This window comes from Aplysia californica, unplaced genomic scaffold, assembly GCF_000002075.1.
Source record: "Aplysia californica isolate F4 #8 unplaced genomic scaffold, AplCal3.0 scaffold00026, whole genome shotgun sequence".
NCBI lineage: Eukaryota > Metazoa > Mollusca > Gastropoda > Aplysiida > Aplysiidae > Aplysia > Aplysia californica.
The window spans coordinates 649,127-671,143 of NW_004797296.1; the positions used below are offsets into that span (position 1 = coordinate 649,127).

The following is a 22,017-nucleotide window of genomic DNA, read 5'->3' on the forward strand; positions in this document are numbered from 1 at the left end:
TAAACAGTGTCAGTACATGAGTGTTTGTGCATATGACACAGAAACAAGGATTATATACATACACAAACAGAGATAGGTAAAGAGAGAGAGAGAGAGAGAGAGAGAGAGAGAGAGAGAGAGAGAGAGAGAGAGAGAGAGAGAGAGAGAAAGGAAGAGTCAGACAGACACAGAGAGACAAGTTCATTCCCTCCCAGTCAGACAGCAAACATGCACCACAACACACCACATCACACCACAACACCTCCGCCACAAAAACCCACACACTGACAAACCGACAATTAAAAACAGACCTCGGGATAACAACAACAAGCCACGCCCCTAAGCCAAGCACAATGCAGTCAAAAGTCACCACATTCAGAAACAACTGAGAAAGTAAGACACCTTCAAGCTAGAACGGAGCCCAAAATGATTCTCCAGCAGAACAGTAGAGTTGATTTTGGCTTGTCATTGAGGACTTTAAAAAACCCCTCAAAAACAAGAGACAAGATAAGAAGAGCCAAAGTTAATGGCACAGAAATCAGCAGAGAAAGGCGATACCCTATAAAATACCTTCCAAAGTGGGAAAAGAACTTATGCCCCTTGCAGGCAAGACGGAAAGCCTAACCATTACACCAAGAGACACTTATAATGTATACTTATAGTGGGCTTTGATTGTTGAACCAGAGAAAGACCGAGCAGTGATGGACAGACCGTGCAGTGATGGACACTGAAACATTCTAGCGGAGACCGTGAGACCTCACAAAGAATTTCATCTCAAGGCCACCAGGTATGCAGAGCAAACGCACCTGCACCTCCAAGCTGACTGAAAATGCTTTACGCTCACATCTACACAAATAACATTACTTAAGAGGCAGTCTGCTTCAACCCTGCCTGACAGGGCCAGCTCAGGGGCTAATATGGCAAAAAGTCAGAGATACTCCATATAATAGACTTCTCCACAGGGGAATTGAACTCACATCTTTTGTGTGGCGCAACAGCAAAGATAGTCACCACTACAGTACAGATGTGGCAAGTATATCTCCTTTGAACATTCCAAAAGAACAAGAAGAACCACAAAAACCAAAAAACAGGAGAGAGAGAGAGAGAGAGAGAGAGAGAGAGAGAGAGAGAGAGAGAGAGAGAAAGAGAGAGAGAGATACTGTATAATTTTACAGATAAACGTAGCCATGGAAAATAAGACTACGTGTACCTCCAACCAGCATAGCAGAGTAATCTCTCAGTTTTGCACGATGCTAAGCGACAGACATTAGCAGTTCAGACACACATGGCACAGCATGCAGATCACTGGAAACCCAAACAAACAGCACTGTCCCATACAAATGGCACTGTTAAGTAAAAGAGGTAGCAGCTTCCCCTTTAAGACATATTTCTCCCAACAGCATGGAAACAAGCTGATTTGTTTCATACAGAAATATAAAAAAAAAAAAACAATGCAAGGGAAAGAACAGTTTTTCTCATCTCACAAACTTTCCTTCTCCCAAAACAGAATTGAAAACCTCTCTTGGAGAAGGGGAGGGGGAAGAAGTATTAGAAAAGAAGACATACATCTTGAAGATTTGTTTGACGGACTTATGCTGGAATTACAAAACAGCTGCACACAAACATCTTCAAATCTAAGTTCCCAAAATAAATACCACACCGTAACACCACTAAGCTTTAAATTCTTTGTCTCCCCCTCCCCCCTTCCTTTTTGTTCTTCTTTCTTCTTTTTTTAAAAACAGGATACGTTTAAGCACATTCTTGAGCAATTTAACAGTATTACAATGTGTTTCAAAATCATATCTACCTGACCTGAACCAGTTCTGCTGAGTGACATGGCAAACTGATTGTGCACTTGTTTTGTCTAGGTTTGACATTTTTAAAAGTTTACAGGCAAAAAGTGAAGCAACAATAGCACTATTTTTTTGACTTCTCGTCTTTTTTCCTTGTTCAACCAAACACTATGCCCCACTGATCTCAGCAAACAGTTTTCTGTGGTTAGTATGTCTGAAATTTGAAGCGCTCATATATATATATATATGTATACATGAATATGTTATACATAAATATAATAGTTCTAGACTTGATGCAAGTGGAATAATAAAGAAAACAAAAAAAAACCCAAACAACGTCAACAGACATGACCATGAAGCTATTCTCCGACATTTTCTATTTTAGTCGTACAATGCATGGTTCTTTAACAATATACTTGAAATTCAATTTCATAATCCCTTAAAACTCCCCGTTCAACCCATATTAAAGAAAAAAAAGCCTGCCAAAAGTTAAAAAGATAAAATCAACGCACTGTACCTTTTACCTCTTCATCTTCTGGATCGCTAACAACAACAACCTCTTCATCTTAAATCTCAGCGAATCAAAAGGCTAGACGAGACAATAATCTGCCAAACAGTCTGTTGTTTTCGACAGAGAGAAAAGACTGAGAGACAGCTCAGCTAGCTAGGCAGGACGAAGACAAAAAGCCACTCAGCAACAAGCAGTATGCACAATCAACACACACACGAGACAAAACGCAACGCTTGGCACATCATGTTATAAACAGACACAAGGATGATGCAATGGTTTCTTCTGTTTGTACCTCCCATATTATACAAGTCTGAGCGGTTCTCATATCAATCGATAAGGAAAAAAAATGCCTAGCAGCCTCTACCATGCACCGGATGCTCCCAAAAGACACTAGGACAAAACGCCGTGAGCCACTCACTTCCTTGTCGTCGGCTGTGATCCCGTCAAACACCATAGCCACCAGTTCGTCTGAGTCCTTGTCCAGCAAAAACACTGAGCACCTGAGAGGCAAAAATCAATCTTTAAAATAACAAGCAAATGTGTTTGAATTTGTTTTACAACATTAAAAAGCTAATACGTATTAAAACCAAAATAGAGACGGTGACATTGCCTTTACAGGAATATTCAAGGTAAACAGTCAAGACCCCACCCCACTAAATGAAAACAAAAACGATAGCAAAGGAAAAAACTAATAGACTACCAAGATCAAAATAAACTTTCTGCCCACTCCCACATCAGAACATCAGGATTAGCCTACAGAGAGAGAGAGAGAGAGAGAGAGAGAGAGAGACCTAGACTCTACTCAATTTCAAACCTCTTAAAAAGGCAACAGCACCAAAGCAGAGGCCAAAATTATTTTTTTTAAAAACCAGACAAATATCAAGATAATCAGCGCGAGGGACAAACCTTTCAGCATCAGTGAGGTTTCTGGCTTCTTGCATAATTTCTCTCAACAGCTTGGTAAGGTCATCTGTAAATAAAACAAGCAAATAAATGAACTTTATATAGATAAAAAAAATCAAAGCAAATATCTCATGAATACGACTACATTTTCCACTTTTTTTTCCAGTTCACTGTGAAAAATATTAGTAAGTTAAACAATTAAAATATGTTACAAACGGATGATTAACATTTTAAAATTTTTGACGATCAAAAGATATATACATGTGTACTAACAAAATTGTTTAGAAAACTGAGAGCATAAATCATCTTAATCATAAATTTATTTTTACTGTACCCTTGTACATTTTCTTGAAACGAACAACAAAGTAAAAATTGAAAAACATAAACCAATTCGCAAAAGAACAGTGAACAGTGGAACTCTGATACAGGAGAACACAATAACAAATAAGATTTCACGTTGAAACTAACCGAGAGTTGAATACAACTACATTTTCATATAAAGCAACCTGACACAGCCATAGCAAGAATGCCAAATCAATTATATACATCTTTTATAAAAGGAAAAGTGACACTTTTTTTCGGAGTGGATTCATAACAAACCACGGAGAAATGACATCTTGACGACACAATGACAGTTAGTCTGAAGACATGAAGTTTAATTAGGGGATTTTAACAGTTTTTGAAGAATTAATAACCCATCTCATTCCACAGCTACCTGTGCCATGAGAATAGAGAGTATGGGTTTTTCTGTAAACTATTTACTTTTACTGGCCCAAATTTCTATGATAAATATGCTTGAAACAAATGTGTAAACCACATTATGCAATTGGCAAGTTTTCATAAAAGTTCCACTACATCAGCTGCCTCTTAAATAACCCTGCAGTTAGGAAAGGGGCATTTAACTCACCAAATGACAAATGTATCAGAGTTCCATGGTGAACAAACAGAAAGGAGAAGCAGATAAAACCCCAAACTAGGTTCGAAAAGGTCACAAAGAGGGCCTGAATTCTATGAAACCTAAACAAAACCCAAACTCTCTCTACCCATGTCACAGGCAAGTGCTGCCTTTCCTGGGCCACTTCGCAGGGGTAGCCGGCCTATGATGTCGGAAAAGAGAACTTTTCTTGTCGCCTGCTGAGAAAGAAAACTGGTCAACCATGTCTCTTTATCCTCCAATCGGTTGTGCTGTTCAAAGCCAGAGGCGGTCACTTTCTGATTCTGAGCTGCAGCATCACCAGGAGAGTTATCTCTTTCTCCACCACTTTCCACTTTCAGATTCTCTGCAGAATCATCTAAAATCATACAAGTGTCAAGATCTTTATCAGAGCAACGTTGATCAAGAGTACCGAGATTGTTGCTTTGAGTTACCAAGCTAAAATCTTTCATGACATCAGTAACAGCAGCAGCAGCCCCCCGGCAATCAGCGGTGTTGTCCTGAATGTCACTACCGTGATCCACAACCTCCACTTCACTTTCCGTATCAACCACGTCACGTTTCACCTCTGTCTCACAATCAACAACTTCCATTAAGCCCATCCCTTCCTCACCAGCTGGACTGTTTCTGTTATGCACATAAGTGTGAAGTTCAAGGTCAACAAACAGAAGATCATTAGCCTTGCTGAGAGACTTGTCTCCAAACATGAAAGAACTGTAGCGTTTCTTTCCCGGAGTCATGACATCACAGAAAGGGTATGGCACGTTCCCTGTGGAGTTTCCCCCACCACTGGAACTACTTTGTGCCGATGCAGGTGAGACGGAGAAAAGGTCATCAAACCCGCAGAGGTCAGACTGGCCCAGAAGACCAGACTCCTCATCATTAGCCTGACTGCTATATCCAGCAACAACACACAGGACGCTGTCATCAGAAACAACAGCCATGTTCAAGTGGTCAGTGTCACAAACAGAAGACTTCACAGGGATACCATCAAGCTCTTCATCACCAAAAGGCGCAGAATAGCACCCATGTTTTTTGAAGTGCACTAAAAAATTTTCTTGTAGAATCTGAGTTTCCTGGTCATCAGCAACCACAGCAACATTCAAATCTTCAATTTCAGAATCAGAGGAGTTTACAGTATTATCTCCATCTTCATAAATCATAGGGGAAAAACCTTGTTCAATTTTTAGGATTTCACACTCCTTATCAACGACTTCAGGAACATTCAAATTTTCAATTTTGAGATGAGAAGAGTTTATATCAATGCCTCTGTGTTGAGTACCATCACTGGAGCATTCTAATCCTCTTTGTACAGTCTCTTGTCCCTCAATCAAACATCTGTCACTATCCTTTATGTTCAGTATCAAAGATGTCTTCATATGAGAGGGATCAAAATCAGTAGAACCAAAGGCATGCTCAGTCCATTCTGAATGTTGCAAACTTTGAAGAAAGTCCAACTCATCCCCTCCTTCAAAGCACAAAGAACTGGAAAAGCCAGCTTCATTGTTCAAATTTTGATTAAACTTGACTTCACTGATGAGGCTTTCCACATGGCTCTCTATGCAACAATTATCATCATCCCACAAAATGTCATTCTGTTCCAAATTATTTTTGACACTGGCAAAATCCTCTTTTCGTGACCGCCCATCATCCACCTCAGGTGTTTCACTTTCACAATAAGCGCCTTCTTGGTGTTCACTTTCTGTCAAATCAGTTTCTAATTCAACATTATAAATATAAAAGTTTTCAAGCAGCTCATTTTGATTCAAATTCTTGAACTCATTATCAGTACCAGACAAGTTCTCTTGAGGATGACCCTCAGGTAAAACTTTCAGCATCTCATTGGTCCTTACTGAGCACTCCTCTTCTAATTGGTCCTTAACTTGAGCAATATCCAAGTCAGACAACTTCTCTTGAGGAAAATCTGAAAAGAACTCTTTGATCTTCTTGTTATCTTCTGTGAAAGCTTCGTCCAACTTACTGTTATCTCCAAAAGACTTGCTCAAGTCATGATCATCTTTTCCAAAAGAAAGGTTTACCTTATCATCACCTCCTACTAAATGCTTGTCCATCTCACTTTCATAATTAGGAGCATCCCCACACTGTTGATTTTCCATTGAGGACTTCATCTCACTCTCAAAACCAGAGAAATATTGACCCTTCTTATTCCCAACCAAAGACTTGAGCTGCATCATACTGCCAGCACCAGAATAAATCTTTTCCTGATTTTCATGTAACATCTTTTCCTGAAGTTCCTCGCAAACGTCTTCCTGATGTCCTTCACAAATATTTCTTATATTTTCCCGATATCCTTCAAAAATACTTTCCTGATCTTTACAAATGTCTTCCTCATGTCTTTCAATAGACTCACCTCTCTCAACTTGACCTTCCAAGCAAGAAATCTTTGTCTGGTTATCTCCACTAGAGAAGAAAAAATTTCCAACAGTATCCACAACAGCATCTTTTATAGCCATCACAGCTTGAGAACCTGGTGACCCTGGGCTCAAAGAGTTACAATCACATCTGTCCCTATTCTCCTGCTGATACAAAGTCCTTGGAACATTCCACCCAGTGAGCTCTGTCCCAGCTGCCCGGAGTGGTGTGCTCACGGCACTGATACACCACCCCTGGCTTCTACCGCCTGTGAGACTCTCAAGAACAAAGGGATCACGGATGATGTCGTTTGTTGGACTCAGAATGTCCTGGTCACTAAGAGAGTCAGAAGAGCTCATTGCCAGGTGTTCGTCTGAGCTTCCAAGCCTCTCCATGTTATCAGAGTAAGCTTCAGAAGAAGCATTCAAGTCTTCAGAACCTTCCTCACTTTCCTCAAGGCAGAACTCAGCCTTATCATATCTCTTGTCTCCCATTTTACCTTCACACTGGGAGGAGAACTCCTTCCCCACAGAGATTGGTTCCATTATACAGGTTTCTGCGCTGTGCTTTTCAAATTCCATTACATTGCCTTTCAATTCAACAACATCATGTCCCACCTCTGACAGATGTTCAGCCTCTATCCTGCATCCAAGTTTTGTCATTTCTCCAATTCTAGTCCCAAAATCTTCCACCTCTTTAGCTACTTCACTTTTTTGTTCCCTGTTTTCTTCAGTATTCGGACTGGGGTATTTTCTGTCCCTCCTATCCAAACTCTGCTCAACTTCTCTCTCTTTAGTCTCTATCCACAGTGTCAATTCAGATTCCTCTACAATGAATGTCTCATTGAGTATACTGTTTCTGTCTTCAGACATGCCACTGGGGTCACCGTCAGGGTCAGATACTGAGCCTGTGACAACACCCGTGTGACATAATGTGCAGTTCAACAGATCATCATTCAGGTTGGACCATTCAAATTCCTGTTGAATAGGATTATACTCAGAGTCAGTCTCTTGACACAAATCCTCACAACTCTCCGTGGCTTGTAGGTCTATTATTTTTCTCGTCTCTTCTTGTAGATTCTCAACCTTTTGCATAGACTGAAAAGTTCTGTCAGCTGTTACCTCAGACTCAAAGGCCTCAGTTACGACAGGGTGTGTGGCTTGCTCAGAACAATGGTCTTCAACAATAAACTGCAATGCAGGTATCTCACTACTTATTTCTTCTCGATTACTTCTCGTTCCAGGGATGACGCCATCTTCTTCTTTTCCAAACAAACCATTGCTATCACAACTTGTGTCATTTGAAATTAAATTAAAGGCTCCTCCAACAATGACCTCCGGATCTGTAATGCCCTGCACTTTGTGCTTCTCAAAGCAGGACAAGAAGTTTTCTTCTATGGAGTCTACTTGTAAAACAGAGTCAGTCACAATATCAACATTCTCATCTTGCCCTGAATAGTCACTTAAAAAGCGAGTATCCAAGCCTCGTAGCAATGCAAGCAATGCTGTAGCTTCATCATCCACAGAGTCATCTACTTGGTTCAGTCTTTGCACTTTGGACACATCATTTAGCATGTTAGGGTCAAAGAAAGCCATACTCAGACCACTCGGATCCGCAGCAAACATGCCATCATCAGACTCATCTACCTCATCCATTTGCCCAAGTCTGTCTCTTTCACTATGGATATCACGACCATTTCTGTCTCTGTCAGTATTCTCCTCCTCACACCATGATAAATCATTCACTTCATTACAGCCTACAGAATAAGACAAATTTCTTGTTTGATGTACATTATCTTCCGACTGGCAACTGTATCCACTTGAAAAACCCTCTACGTTGATGCTGATTTCAAGCTGAATATCAGAGTTGTGTTGAGAAGGATTTTCACAAGCCTCACAATAATATGACACTTCTTTATCTTCTGTCAGTGGCGATGAAGAACATTCTGAATATATTACCCCTACTTCAGAGTTTGTCTGCACATCTACCAAATCCTGAACTTCCGAGAATGATTCAGACTGACAAAGAGAATCTATGACTTCAACTTCTAGCTTTGAACAGAGTGATGAAATGACATTCTCAGAACCACCTCTTTGGGCCCTCAGACAATCCTCCTCTCCATCTGTGTTCACATTCTCAATGATATTTCCCCTTGTACTCAAAGCGTTCTCTTCTCTGTCTGTACATTCTACTATTCTACAGGTGTCCAGGGCAAGACCATCATCATCTGTCACATGATAGTAGTCAATGTTGTCTACACTGGCGGCAAAATCCAATATTTCAGTTCCTTCAAGCTTTGGCACAGTTTCTTTTACTTCACCACTTGGAGAGACATATTGTACTTCTTCAGGATTTGACGCATTAAATGATTCTACAACACTCAGTAATAATCTTGAATGTAGTACTTCAAGACTTGATACACATGCTCCTCCCAAAACAGGAGAAACATCGCAATCGTCAAAAAGCTCACTGGTGTCTGGAACATTTCCAGAACTGGACACTGACAAAATGCTACATTCTTCAGGGGTGCAGGCATCATACCTACTTTCCCCAAGGGCCTGATCTGAGACCGCAAGAGCAGCTTGTTCACGTGAATTGGACAAAAAAGAAAAACTGCTCCCTTCTGTTGCTCCGACACAACAGGCCATAGAATGTGGAGAAGCCACAGCGGACAAAGTCAAACCTTGGCCAAGGGCAGATGTCACAGGTTCAAGCACCTCCGAGTCCTGACAACCAACAGAAGCTTCACACAGTTCTGGGAGTTCTACAAACCCAGCAGACCCAACAGCACCCTCTACCTCACACATCTCTCTCAAATCTACAGTTGCCTGACACTCCATGCCAGCCTCTACTTCCTCACTGCAGACATCAGAGTCAGATGTGTCCCTCTCACAAACACTTGACTCTATTGACTCACCCATAGTATCATTTAGATGGCAATCCTCAGACTCTTCAGTAATCACATACAAGCTATTGTAATATGTTCTCCCACAGGCTAAAAATGGCTCATATGTGATCTCTAGTGGGGTGCGCTGCTCACTGGACACATTGTCAAAATTATTGTTACTTTTCTCTTCAAGCTTTGAGGTCACAGATTCCGACCCCATTTCTTCAAGCCCATGTTTCAAGTCTGAAGCAGCAGGATTTCCTACAGTTATTTCCTCATCAGAACTTATAATCACAATGTCATCCTGCAAACTAAACTTCACAGACTTTTTCTGTGGTGTCAGATTGGAGCTGATTTCTCCTTCACCAATACCAATGCTCGGGAGTTGGGCGACAGATGTATACACATTTTTCTCTTTTGACGGCTCACATACATCTTCATCTTCAACAACATGGCTGGGGTTTAAACCAAATAACTTGTGATCAGCATGGTACGAGATGTTTTCCTTATCATATTTATCACTTACAGTGTTCCTCATACTGCTCTCCACCAACACAGAACATTTGTTTATATAACTGTCAGAGAACACCTCAATACCAGACATGCCAATAGGTTCATCATGCACTGTTCTGTTTGTCATATCATCTGATCCATCAAACACAGACACCTCTTCATTATCAGTCACACTGATGAGTGACTCTTCCACCCAGCTCTCCCCTTCTTCTGGTATTGGACTAACAACCAACAAGTGACGTGTCTCATCCTCCTCACCCCTCCCCCAAACCTCTCTTGGACCAACACCTCCATAAGTTTTGGGTGTTGAGAACTTGCACTTGAGGCTTTTTCTTGCACCTTCAAAAGATTCCTCGCTCATATCATCTTTGCTCACTGCAGTATTTGATTTGACCAAAGGTGTGTGAAGATGAGACGTCAAATGCAGAGAAGTAGTGTCTGAGGGAGGACTCGTCTTAAAACTGGCATCACCCTCACCGAAACTGACATCATTCTCAACACAACTATCATCAGTATAGTATTGAGCATCTAGCTGCACACTCCCCTCCGTGTCAACACTGTCGTCATCACCACTGAACTTATCCCAGTCGTGACATATCCTTTCACACCTCTCCTTCTCCGCATCATTTGCCCTGCGGTCAGACTGACTAAGTGAGAACATGGACTGTTTCTCCATTTGCTCTTCATTTTGTGCTGCTGAAGCATTTCTCATCAGACAACTCCTCAGCAACATCTGCTGCTCTGGAGGCTTCTTGCAAACATACCTAGGAGGAAGGCTGGCCACAAAAGAATGAGATTTATCACTGGGGGCAGACCTCAGGTCTCTCACAGCCATAAACGAACCAATTCTGTTGGTCTGATTTCTTACACAGTGTCCTTGTTTCCCTTCTGAGTTCACAGTAACTGGCTGGAGATGTGCCTGAAAACCAAATATGGAAGAATATCGCTCCTTGCCATCATTTTTACCAGTAGTGGATTCCATTTTCTCTTTTAAGTCAAACACCTCTTGCCCTTTTTCATCAAAAACAGTTTCACTATTCGTATTTTCGCAAATGTTTACTTTCTCTTGATAAAGTAATTCTTGCTCTTTTCTTTTGGCTCTGTCACTGTCCATTGGTTTCGGTTCAAAATCATCTGTTTCTCTTTCCTCACCTTGGGTAAAGCTCACTTTCTCTAGCTCATTACTAACAAACTCTTTTTCCCCACCACCAACACAATCCAATGCCCTTGGTCCACTCTTAGCCACCTGTTTCCCTTCATCCTTCACACTGTGCACATTTTGCATTTCAGTAACAAGTGTCTCACACCTCTCATTATCCAGCTCGCCCTCCACATCCAAGACGACCTCTGCAAAATGTCTCTCTTCTCCCTCAAGCAGCTCCTTTTCATCGACTCCATCATCTTTGTTTTCCTCATATTTCAGCAGCACATTGGCTTCAGGTTCCATCTGAGTCTGATTACAGACTTCTTCAGTCTTGTCAGACAGGGAAATGTCTTCTGAAAACACAGACTTTTGTTGGGACTGTGGGGCCACTTCTGTCTTGTCACATGCTGATATCACAAGCTCTGAATCATTTGATAACTGCTGTGTCCCTTCTTTTAGGCCTCTCTCAATATGAAATACTCTGCAACAGTCTTCTTGCTCAAGAGGCAGCTTTTCAAAGGCTGCCCTTTTGCTGACAAAACAATCGTCTCCTGCAAAATCATCAATGCATTTGATGTCTGTGCTCACATCTTCATCAGCGTCAGAAACAAAGCGAAACTTGTTCAAACATAATGGCAATAACCCTGACTTCTTTTGACAAGCCAGACGTAAGTATCGTTCAGGATGTCCTACTTTCACCCTGTCTGATGACCGGGGTGCCACCAAAGTGACGTCAGCAGAACTACTGACGTCAGCCTCAAATCCCAAGTCCTCCCCGCTACTGAGATTGCTTTCCTCCCACTCCGTCATGTCCTGCAGTGATGATTCACCACTAGACTTGGAGGCGTTTGCATCTTGATCTGACCCAGAAGCCTCTACTGCAACAGACGACGAAAGCAGAATTCCACTTGCACAATTTACCACACAGTACTCAGAGTCTTCAGCAGGTCTGGTCTGAAAGGAGGGCATTTCCCCTTCTTCTTCTTCTTCCGGCTTTCCAGTCTCCCTCGGGTCAACCCACTCACACGATGTAAAGTTCCTATCTCCATCACTTACATGATCACTGTTTGGATTTTGATCTTGAGACACCTGATCTCCCTCACTGGCAGACAAAACTTTATAGCAAGGATGAGTTTCCTTGTCATTCATCAAACTAATCTCTTCCTCTAGTGCACAAGATGAAAGAATTGAAATAGCTTTACTAGAATTCTGCAGGCTTAGCCCCTCCTCTAAAACTTCTCTTACATTATCGGTTGATTTCAGTTCTGCACAACCTAGAGAACACATGTCCACAGCTTCATCAGTGGTGCAGACAGCTCCACACGGTGCAACAAACTCAAAACAGGATGAGCTTTCTTCCTTGTCAACAAAACCAATCTCTTCACTTTGAACACACAATGAAGGTTGCATGTTCTCCCCACACTCCTCCAAAAGCAACACCTCTCTAACAGTGTCTGCTAAAACTCTAGTCACAACACAAGCAGATGATTTCATCTCTGGACTTCCATCAATTGTAGCATCATAAACATTTGCACCTTTGACGGACAAATCTACATGTTCAGAGTCACAAATCTGTACTTCAGTGTCCTCAACACGAAAGTGAGAAACTTTGTACATCAAATTCACTTCTTTCTGATCACTCCCAGAGGCTGTCAAAAGATTTCTAGTTTCCACAAAGCAGAGAGCCTTCATTATAATATCATTTATGACTTCTGCCACAAGTACATTACAATCAGTTGAGAGTTTTGTTTCTGAGTCCAAGTCACCAGTATCAAAAGCCACTTTTTTATCTTGTGAAGACACATGCTCAGTGACCAAGTGTGGTGCTTCAATTCCCTTGTGGTCAGAGCAAAGTATTTTTTCATTGTTCAACAAATCAACTTCTTCTTTTGCTCTATGTAAAGAGGAATAAGTAGTTTTCTCAGATTCCACTGAGCTAACAACCTTGATAATGACATCCTCTATCACTTTCGCCACAACGGTAGTGTCATCAGCAGGCAGATCTTGTTCTGAATCTCCACCACTATTCTCATCAGCGACATCTCTATGTTCAGAAGACAGATGCTCCATAAAAGCTGTTTGAGGCACTTCAGTTTCCAAATCATTTGAAAAAGTCAGGGTTTCTATCTTATTAATCAAATCAACCTCTTCATTTAGAATGCAGGAAGGATTCCACACAACCTTCTCAGACACCTGCATGTCCACCACTTCAGCAATAACATCCTCTACAACTCCTCTCACAACCATGGTACAATCAACCAACCTCTCTTCTGAATCTTCTTCGAAGGTATCATCACAAACGTTCCTATCTGGAGAAGACAGGTGTTCACCATGACTGTGACAGACAGGTACTTCTGTCTCCACTAAATCAGTCAAGGTCACAATTCTTCCAGGGTAAATCAAATCAATCTCTTCCTCTTGAACACACAACGAGGCTTGTTCAGCTTCCCCACTATCATTCAGGGGCAACCCTTCTATCCCATGATCTTCTTCAACTTTAGTTACATTACAGTCAGCTGATGTTAATTCTGAAAACCTTTCACAGGAATTATCACCAGTGTTTCTGTCTTGTGCAGACACATGTGTATCTTGACCTATGTTATTGACTTCTACTTCTCTCACCAAAGCATCGGAGCTAGGCACACTTTTTCCAGCATCAGTCAAATCAGTCACTTCCTCCTGCACAATTTGCAAAACATTCTCCGATTCAGTTTCTGAGTGCAGCAAATCCAGAGCCTCCATTATAATCTCCTCTAAGATTCTTGTCACAATCATGGGAGGACCATCAGCTGAGCTCAGTTCTAAATCTCCTATTCCTGTATCATCACAGACACCTTTATCTTGTGACAACAGGCACACAGAGTGACATGTGTCACAGACCCCAATTTCCTTGTCCAGAACATCAGAGGTAGATGTGAATTCTTCTGGGTTCACTACATGACTGTCTTCTTTTTGTGCACACGCTAAAGTTCTCACGCCCCCCACACGTTCCTCTAAATCTGCCACTTGAGTCACAATGTCGTCTACAATTTTTGCAACACTGCAGAGAGTGGCACCTTCATTCATCTCATCAAAAACTTTTCCATTTTGTGACATAAGCACTGAATGCTGGGTGTCACAGGCAGTCTCTCCTTTCTCCAATAGTTCTCCACTTTGATAAACCTCTTTTTTATTTTTGCAAAATGAAGGATAGTCAACCTTCAGATGACCCTGTGAGTTCAACACTTCAATTAAAATATCTTCTAATATTCTTGTCACAGTCTCAGCAATACAGTCGGTAGAATTTTTATCTGAACCTTCTTGTCTTGTGTCCTCACAGATCTTCTTGCTGAACGAAGACAGAGGTACAACCACATCAGAGCCACAGACAGACAAGTCTGTTTCCAAACATTCAGGGCAGATAGAAACATGTTTTGTGGCCATTACATTAATCTCTTCCTCTTGGGAGCTGAACGAAGTCTGCAGAACCGTCTCAGAATCCTGAATGTCTAACACCTCAATTATAAGGTCCTCTAAAACTTTTTTCACAATGCAGTCAGCTTCCAATGTTTTTACAGTTTCTTTACATGAGTGGTCATATCCTGCAGCATCATCAATACTGTCATTAGATGTAACCTTTTCACACACCTGTGAGGTCAGCGCCTCCATCATAATATCCTCCAGTATCCATGTAACAATGTCATTACTTACAATTTCTTCCAGAGTTTCGGTAGAAGCCAAGTCTCCGCCTTTAGGTTTTTGTGACAAATCCCCTGTTGCAACACACATTGCAGGCACCATTCTTTGTGCTGAAAAGGTGGACTTTTTTAGAAAACTGTCACCACTGCCAAGCTCATTCCAACCACCTACAGAGCCACTGACAACCATGTCGAGCACCCTTTCCTCTTCCCCACTGGTCTTGAAATCCCAAACTACATTTTCTTTAGCATCTGTAGAGGAAAAAACGCTGTCGCCACACATGTTTTTGAGTGTTCTAAAGTTTAAAAGTAATTTCTCCTTATTACTTTCAAGATGAACATCAGCTGAAAAATCATCAACAGTTGTATGACTTGTGTAACTTCTGCAGAAAGACTTTCTCTTTCCAGAATAAGGATGAGCACGTGCTCTACAGGCAGCACGACAACTTTGTCCCTTTTTTGTCTGTATAGATTTCAGTCTGGGTACAACTGTAGTCTCACTGTATTCCCTGAGACCCAAGCCAGACACTTGGCTCATGCTTACCACACTCTCCGAAGGGATGAGAGTTTCAAATGCGACTTGCAAGTCTTCACGAAGGCTGGTTTCATCCTGGCAAAATCCCAGTGAAAGGTGTTGCATTTTATGGTCACTGTGAGCCGGAACAGATTGAAAAGTATTCGTTTTGTCAATACGGTCATGACCTGGTGGAGAGGGTAAGGAACAGTCTGACACGAGAGCCTCTTCATCTGTGTGTGATTCCGTTATCTTTTCCCTCTTTACTGAGAAATCTGCACTTTTAAAAGTCTCTGCCATTCCATGCCTAAAGGACACATGTCCAACATCAAGCTCATCAACAAATTCTGAGCACACTTTGGACACATGACATGTCATAGCAGTCTCTGGCTCTGAAGTCGACGCCACATCCTGAGAACCAGTCCCACTTCCAGCTTTATTTCTCTTAGTGTACAAAGCTTCTGTGCTAACACTTTCAGAACTAGCTCCCAGTGTGCACAAAACATTATCTATGCTCCCGTTGCCTGCAGTACTTTTCTGAGAATGTAAAACTTCCTCCCCTTCCTCTGAGTAAAGTGCAACATCATAAGTTTCAAAGCAAAGATCATCCCCAACAACAGAGTTTTTACTACTGTGATCTGCATCAGAGACACAAGCCATTGCTTCAGTCTCTCCCTGCCCTGGTAATGCTGACATATTTCTGTCAGCATGATGACGATTCATGTCGTCCTGAACATAAGACAATGCACTTCTTGACACAGCTGAGTCACAGATTTTCGCTGACAAATAGTCATGATCATGAGACGCGGATGTGTTGAGCAACGTGCCAGTGTTTGAAAAAGAGTTGAAACTGGATATCACACTGTCCTTATACACAGTATCATTAGCTTCACATCTTTTTGATAACAGATAGCATCCTGAGACAGAGTTATCTAAGCCAGACATGTCAAACAGCAGCTCTGGATCTGTTCCTTCATCTTCAGACGAAAACCCCAATGACACTCCAGACACATCACTCAAGAAAGTCTCCTCAAAAGCACACTGACCTCCGTGGATATCCGAGACCAAATTCTCCCCGACCAACTTATCTTTCTCATCTTCCTCTGAGGGTTGAGAGAGAACAGTGAGATTATCACAGCCCTCAGCAAACATTTCATTCGATGCAGAAATATCTAAATTTGCGGAACATCTTGTCTCACTCGGAGGAATATTGACAGGTGATGTGAAGGCATGAACGTCCAAACCTGGTGACTGTTGGTGTGACTTCACCAACACACCCGGATCTTGACACCCGTCTCCAAAACAGTGAGAAAGACGACAGTAGTCACAAGCACCATGTTTAGTGGTGAAATCCTCTTTGAGTTCCCCTGCATCACAATGACTGAACCCACTGTGTGGTGCAGCACTGAAAAACCCAGCACACTCGGGCACTGACAGTACATTTCTGAGCAGCCCAAGGTCTTCAAGTACTTCTTTGACCCCAGATTCATCTTCTTCCTGTTTGTTTTTGTCAGTGACGTCTTCTCTATTCTGTATTTTTATGTCCGATGTATCATCTTCACCTTCCATTTCTTCATTAGAAATGTCACTTACATCTTCCACTTTTTCAACGGCAAAAATATCTGTCTTCCTTTTTCGTATGTTTGAAAGAGGGACTTCAACATGTTCTTCCTCGGCTAGGTGAAGCATGAGTTCTGTCCCTTTGCTCATTTCTTTATGTAAAAGCTTTTTAATATTTTTGACCGACTCCATGTCAAGCAGTGCACAGCTCAACCCTCCTTCTTCGTGTGAAGTTTCAGTCTTAGCAGCACCTCCCTCTGACACACATTTTTCATATGAACTCTTCATTCCATAGACATCAGACACATCTTCATCCTCTTCTTTCCTGTTATGCATCAAACCAGTTTCAGTCATCTCTTCACCAGGAACTTGAGTGCCTCCTTCAAATACTTCGATTCCACGACAAACCACTATTTCCTGAGGTTTGGCAACGCACCCAGACCCATCTTGATATTCAACTTTCGTTCTCCTGTCTTGACATTTAGCTTGAGGTCTTACACTTTCCCAGTTTCCCTTGTTCAAAATTTTGTTAACAAGAGGAACCCCCTGATCTTTGCTTTCTTTTTCTATTTCTGTATCATCTTCTCTTCCACCATCAGTTCTTTTTCCATCTCTATTTTCTTCTTCAACGTCATCATCTTTCCTTTCCTTATTTACTTCTTTAATTTTCCCATCCTTTTTGCTGTCTTCATCTACATCTCCCTTTTCAACCTCTTCCCCTACTTTGTTTTCTTTTCTGGTTTCTAACTCATTGCAATCCTCTTCTGACAAGATATCATTCACCTCAAACTTGTCTGTGGCTCTAGTTATGTCCTCAGACAGTCTCCCATCCTTGATCTTTCTTATTCTTGCCCCATCATCCTCACTAAAGGGGACTGACAGTTGTACTTTAGCCATCAAAGTTCCAACTTCCCCCAAATCCCTACCACTATCGACAGAATAAAAGCTTTCAGTTTGTTCTACACCAGACAAAGAAGGTTTCTTGTTTGAGGCTCCATTGTTCCAAGTCGTCAAAGAACTGCAAGCAGACATGAATACAGACTCGCCATCATCTGATTCTGACATCCAATCATTGTCTATGAAGGGCAAGCTACAGCTGTGCTGCTCACAAACTCCACAAAGGACACAAAAACTAGGTTTCTCCAAAGCACCAAGTTCACCTGCATCCTTGTTTTTCTCAAGTAACTGGGCTTCAATCTTCTGCCCACTAGCATCACATTCTTTAGAAAGATCCTCTTCTGAAGAGAACTGTCCTCTGTCAAGGTTTTCTCTTCCTGCACTGGAAGGGAGGTCAACAAAATGCTGAATATCACACCTGCCTGTTCTGTCAATATCATGCTCTTGTGTAGACACCAAAGACATTTTCTCCACAATAAGCCTCTCATCTGATTCTTGAAAAATAATGCCACACTCCGAGACAAACTCCCCCTCCTTGTCTATTTGCTGATCTGCAGTCATAGAACTGTCAAAAGAGTTCTCTGTCCCTTCAATGTTTTGGTCAGGCTCATCTTTGCAGTCACGTCCGCACTCAGTCTGAGCCCAAACACAGTTACAACAGCCACTGACACATTTACAGATAAGGCTTACATCCACTGCCATCGATACATTTTCCACAGCACTTTGCTCTTGTTCAGCAAGCAGTTGGTTCACTTCCTCTCCTCTAGCCCTAGAATCACTTTTCTCTTTTTCTTCATTATTTTTCAGATGGTGTATGCCTTCTTCGCCTTCATTCCATTCTGTGTTCATCTCTTCTTCTCCCTTTCCCTCTAAGTTTATCCCCTCTTTTCCTTCTTCAGCCACAAGAAGATTTATTTCCTCTTTTTCATACTCACTCCCCTCTCGGTTAACATCTTCAATATCTTCTTGTTTCCCCACTTGGTGCCAGTGGTCTCCTCTCTGTTCATTTTCTCTTTCCTCTGTGTTCATCTCTTCTCTTTCTTCTTCTTTCTTTAGCTGCCTCAGTCTAAACTTCTCAACACCCTCAGAATACAAGCTATCCACACAAACTTCAGGGACTTCCTCTACAACATCTGGCAATTGAGAACATGGCTTGAGAGACTCCAGGGCACAGCATTCAGTGCCAACATCTGAAGACAAGAGCACCATAGCATCAGCACTCAAACACAATGACTGTTCATTCATCTGTACATTGGTGGGTGGGGACAATGTTAACTTGCTCACACCCTGTATGGTCCCCTCAGAATTTAGCGTGTCTCCATTCACACGACCATACTGCAGCCAAGAGGCCACTTTACTGCTAGAGGACTCTACAGTGAAACTGTTCTGGACATCTATGTCAGGCTGATCGAGAGCAGTGTGAAAAGAGCCGAAAGACAGGCCAGAGACAACACTTTCATACTCAGCCTCATCTATCTCACTGTCTGCATAACTAAAAACCTTGCCAACTTTATTGATCCTTTCTACACAACTGTAAGCAGATGTTGTACCTTCTACAGGGACTGTCACCAAAGTAAAATTTTGGTTATTCATTAGTTCATCATTCTCTGTTGTTGACGTTGACTTATCAGGCATGACAGCTTGAGTCACGCCACGGTCGATCAAATGTTCATCATTTGACCCCATCCTGACAGAACTCCTCACAATGTGATCAAGACCTGATTCCTCTGGTCTACTCCTGAACTTGTGTGTGCTGTCAGTTCCCATTCCATCACAAAAATTTGTTTCTGTCTGCATGGGCTGTACATCAAAACCTTCTTCCATAAAACCGCGTAGCAAGCCTTCAGCATCATCTTCAGTCACACATTTATTCATCATAAAATGGACATTTTCTTCACCAAACATGTCTGCCCTTTTCATTAATCCTGCCTTGTCTGTGACTTGAATACCTTTCGACTCAGTTTCACATAGTGCTAAAACCTCTGGAGTGTTCTGAAACAGATTGTCTAACAGTTTGAGCTGTTCTTCAATTTCTGAGCACTTTTCACCTGTCTGGGTACAAGCATCTTTAGGAACAGACTCTTCATACATATCTTTGTGATGGTACTCTTTACATACTTCTCTGTTTCCACAACTAGGTTGTACATTTTTTGTTTCCACACAAGTGTCAACAGGCAGTACCACAACACTGTGGCACGGAGCATCAGAATCCCGAGACAGACACCTTGCTATCTCAACAGCCTTGTTCAAGATGGAGCACTTACACTGAGTGCTCGCTTCCACTGATGATGGAATCACCACAGCGGTTGAACCTAAAGGTGGCTTCCTCTTCATTTGTTCACTTTTCGACCCTCGCAGATCTGAGCAGACATGTACTTCAGTCTCAGATGACACTGTCAGCGGATAACCCTGACTGGTATCCTTCTTCACTCCAGACTTTAAACTCGTACAACTCCGATGTCCTTCCACAAATGTCTGAGAAGACAAAACAGAATCTTGCTCTTCAGTCTGAGACATCACTCCATCAATCTGTGCAGCCACACTGCTGGGATAAACTGGCTTCAATGTCTGAGGATTTCTGACGGGAATCTTCGATGGCTTACAGTTAACTCGTTTCCTCCCACAAGACAATGGCTTTGAGACACCACTATTTCCGCTGGCCACCAAGCAGCGCCACTCATGAACGTCTTCGACCTCATTTGTCTCCGCTGCAGGCTCACGTGTCTTTGTAGAGTCATCCAAAACTTGATCGACTTCATTCTTCTTCCTTGTTCTCACAGACGTATCTGCATGCCCAGAGGCTGAATAGGGAAAAGAGCTACAAAGTCCTAGTCTATTTCCTGAATCATTCATATCATTTGGATGAATGAGGTGGGATGATGAATATTCATTCATGAGTGAATGGCTGGGCTGAATTGTCCTTTCTCTGATCAACTTACCTAGTCTTGTAAACAACTTTCTTGCCACCAGCAACAAAGCCTGAAAGTTGGGACAAAGTACATTTTATTACACTCTTATAAAACACAATTCTGAATCTAATACCTTGCAAACACTTTAAAGATGCTTCTCAAATTACAAAATTCATACGAAATTCAGTTCTCCTTTTTCTTCTTCTGCGTACCCCAGTGAGAGCTCAGGGGCAACTGACGATAAGAACTCAATCTCTGAGTGCACTTCATTTTTACATACATGGCTATTCATCAAGATAGAATATAGAATCATTCTTTGCCTGAAAGGCAGCCTCATGCCATTTTCTAAGTTCATTTAACATTTATACTGATTAGAGTGGCTTCAGTATTCATTGCAGTTTTCGCTTCATGAGAGACAAGCATGCTGATGCAAAGGCGTTCATAGTACTGTATAAATAAAAGGACAAAATTACAGATTTGGGACTAAAGAAGTCCTTCTGACTGCCCATATTGAAGAGTTTATATAAAATCTCTGTTAAATAATTTCAGCTATCAGCTACACACTCTCTCTCATTCACATGCACGCATGCACACACTCACATACATAAACAAACACGAATGAGATCTTTTTTTTTAACCTAACTATCCCACCAACACAGAAGATATTACAACTCCATCAATCAATTTTCTTCTTCTTCTTTCTTGTTCTCGATGACAGAACCTACACAGTCAGTCCAATGTCGCGCACAAACTGGGCAGTCTGCTTCAAATCTGAGAGACTGCCATAGAGCTTTCTCTCAAGAGGAGTCACATTCTGCCATGTCTGTGCACGATTCAATCAATGCTTACCTGAGTTTGATTTTTCAACTTCCTCTCATTCTGGAAGGCCAGTGTGCTGGTGAGGACGGTGGCAGTGTACTTGAAGCACTGACGGATGATGTCTACATCCTCCCCTGAGAACCTGTATGTGGGACGTGGGGGGAAAGGGAGATGTCAAAACATACATTTAATCCATTCCTAATGCTAGTGGGTTTTTTTAATCAATAGAAGCACATCAACATAATTAAGACTATCTAGAGCAGGTTAAAAGCAAGACAAAGTATGCAAGACAAAGACAGAAAAGACAGAGTGAAAGGAAAGAGGTAGCAGGACCTACCAGTGGCACCCTATTGCCCTTATTTTGACAACGCTGGTAAGATGCAAATCCACAAAGGGGATATTCCCAATAACTAAACCAGGGAATTTTATCCTATGGTTACTTCCCTTACTTGAAACATTCTGGTAAAAACAATTCATCTATGAAAAGAAGTTATCTTTTCTGATACTTATTCAAGTTTGTGACTTATGTCAAGAACACCACAACCTCAGCATCAATTTTATGAACAAATAATAGGTTCACGGAAAAGAAAAATTACAGCAAAAC

The 22,017-nt window shown here is 41.7% G+C and overlaps 1 protein-coding gene across 1 annotated transcript in view; it reads right to left on the reverse strand.

The window, feature by feature from the left end:
• LOC101850530 (cGMP-dependent 3',5'-cyclic phosphodiesterase) overlaps positions 1-22,017 on the reverse strand; it is a gene marked incomplete in the record, with an annotated part of 165,720 nt that overhangs the window by 47,879 nt on the left and 95,824 nt on the right. The window contains 4 exon segments of the mRNA XM_035973122.1: positions 2,702-2,783; positions 3,190-3,253; positions 20,625-20,664; positions 21,444-21,555. Of these exon segments, the coding sequence (XP_035829015.1) occupies positions 2,702-2,783; positions 3,190-3,253; positions 20,625-20,664; positions 21,444-21,555 (298 nt within the window).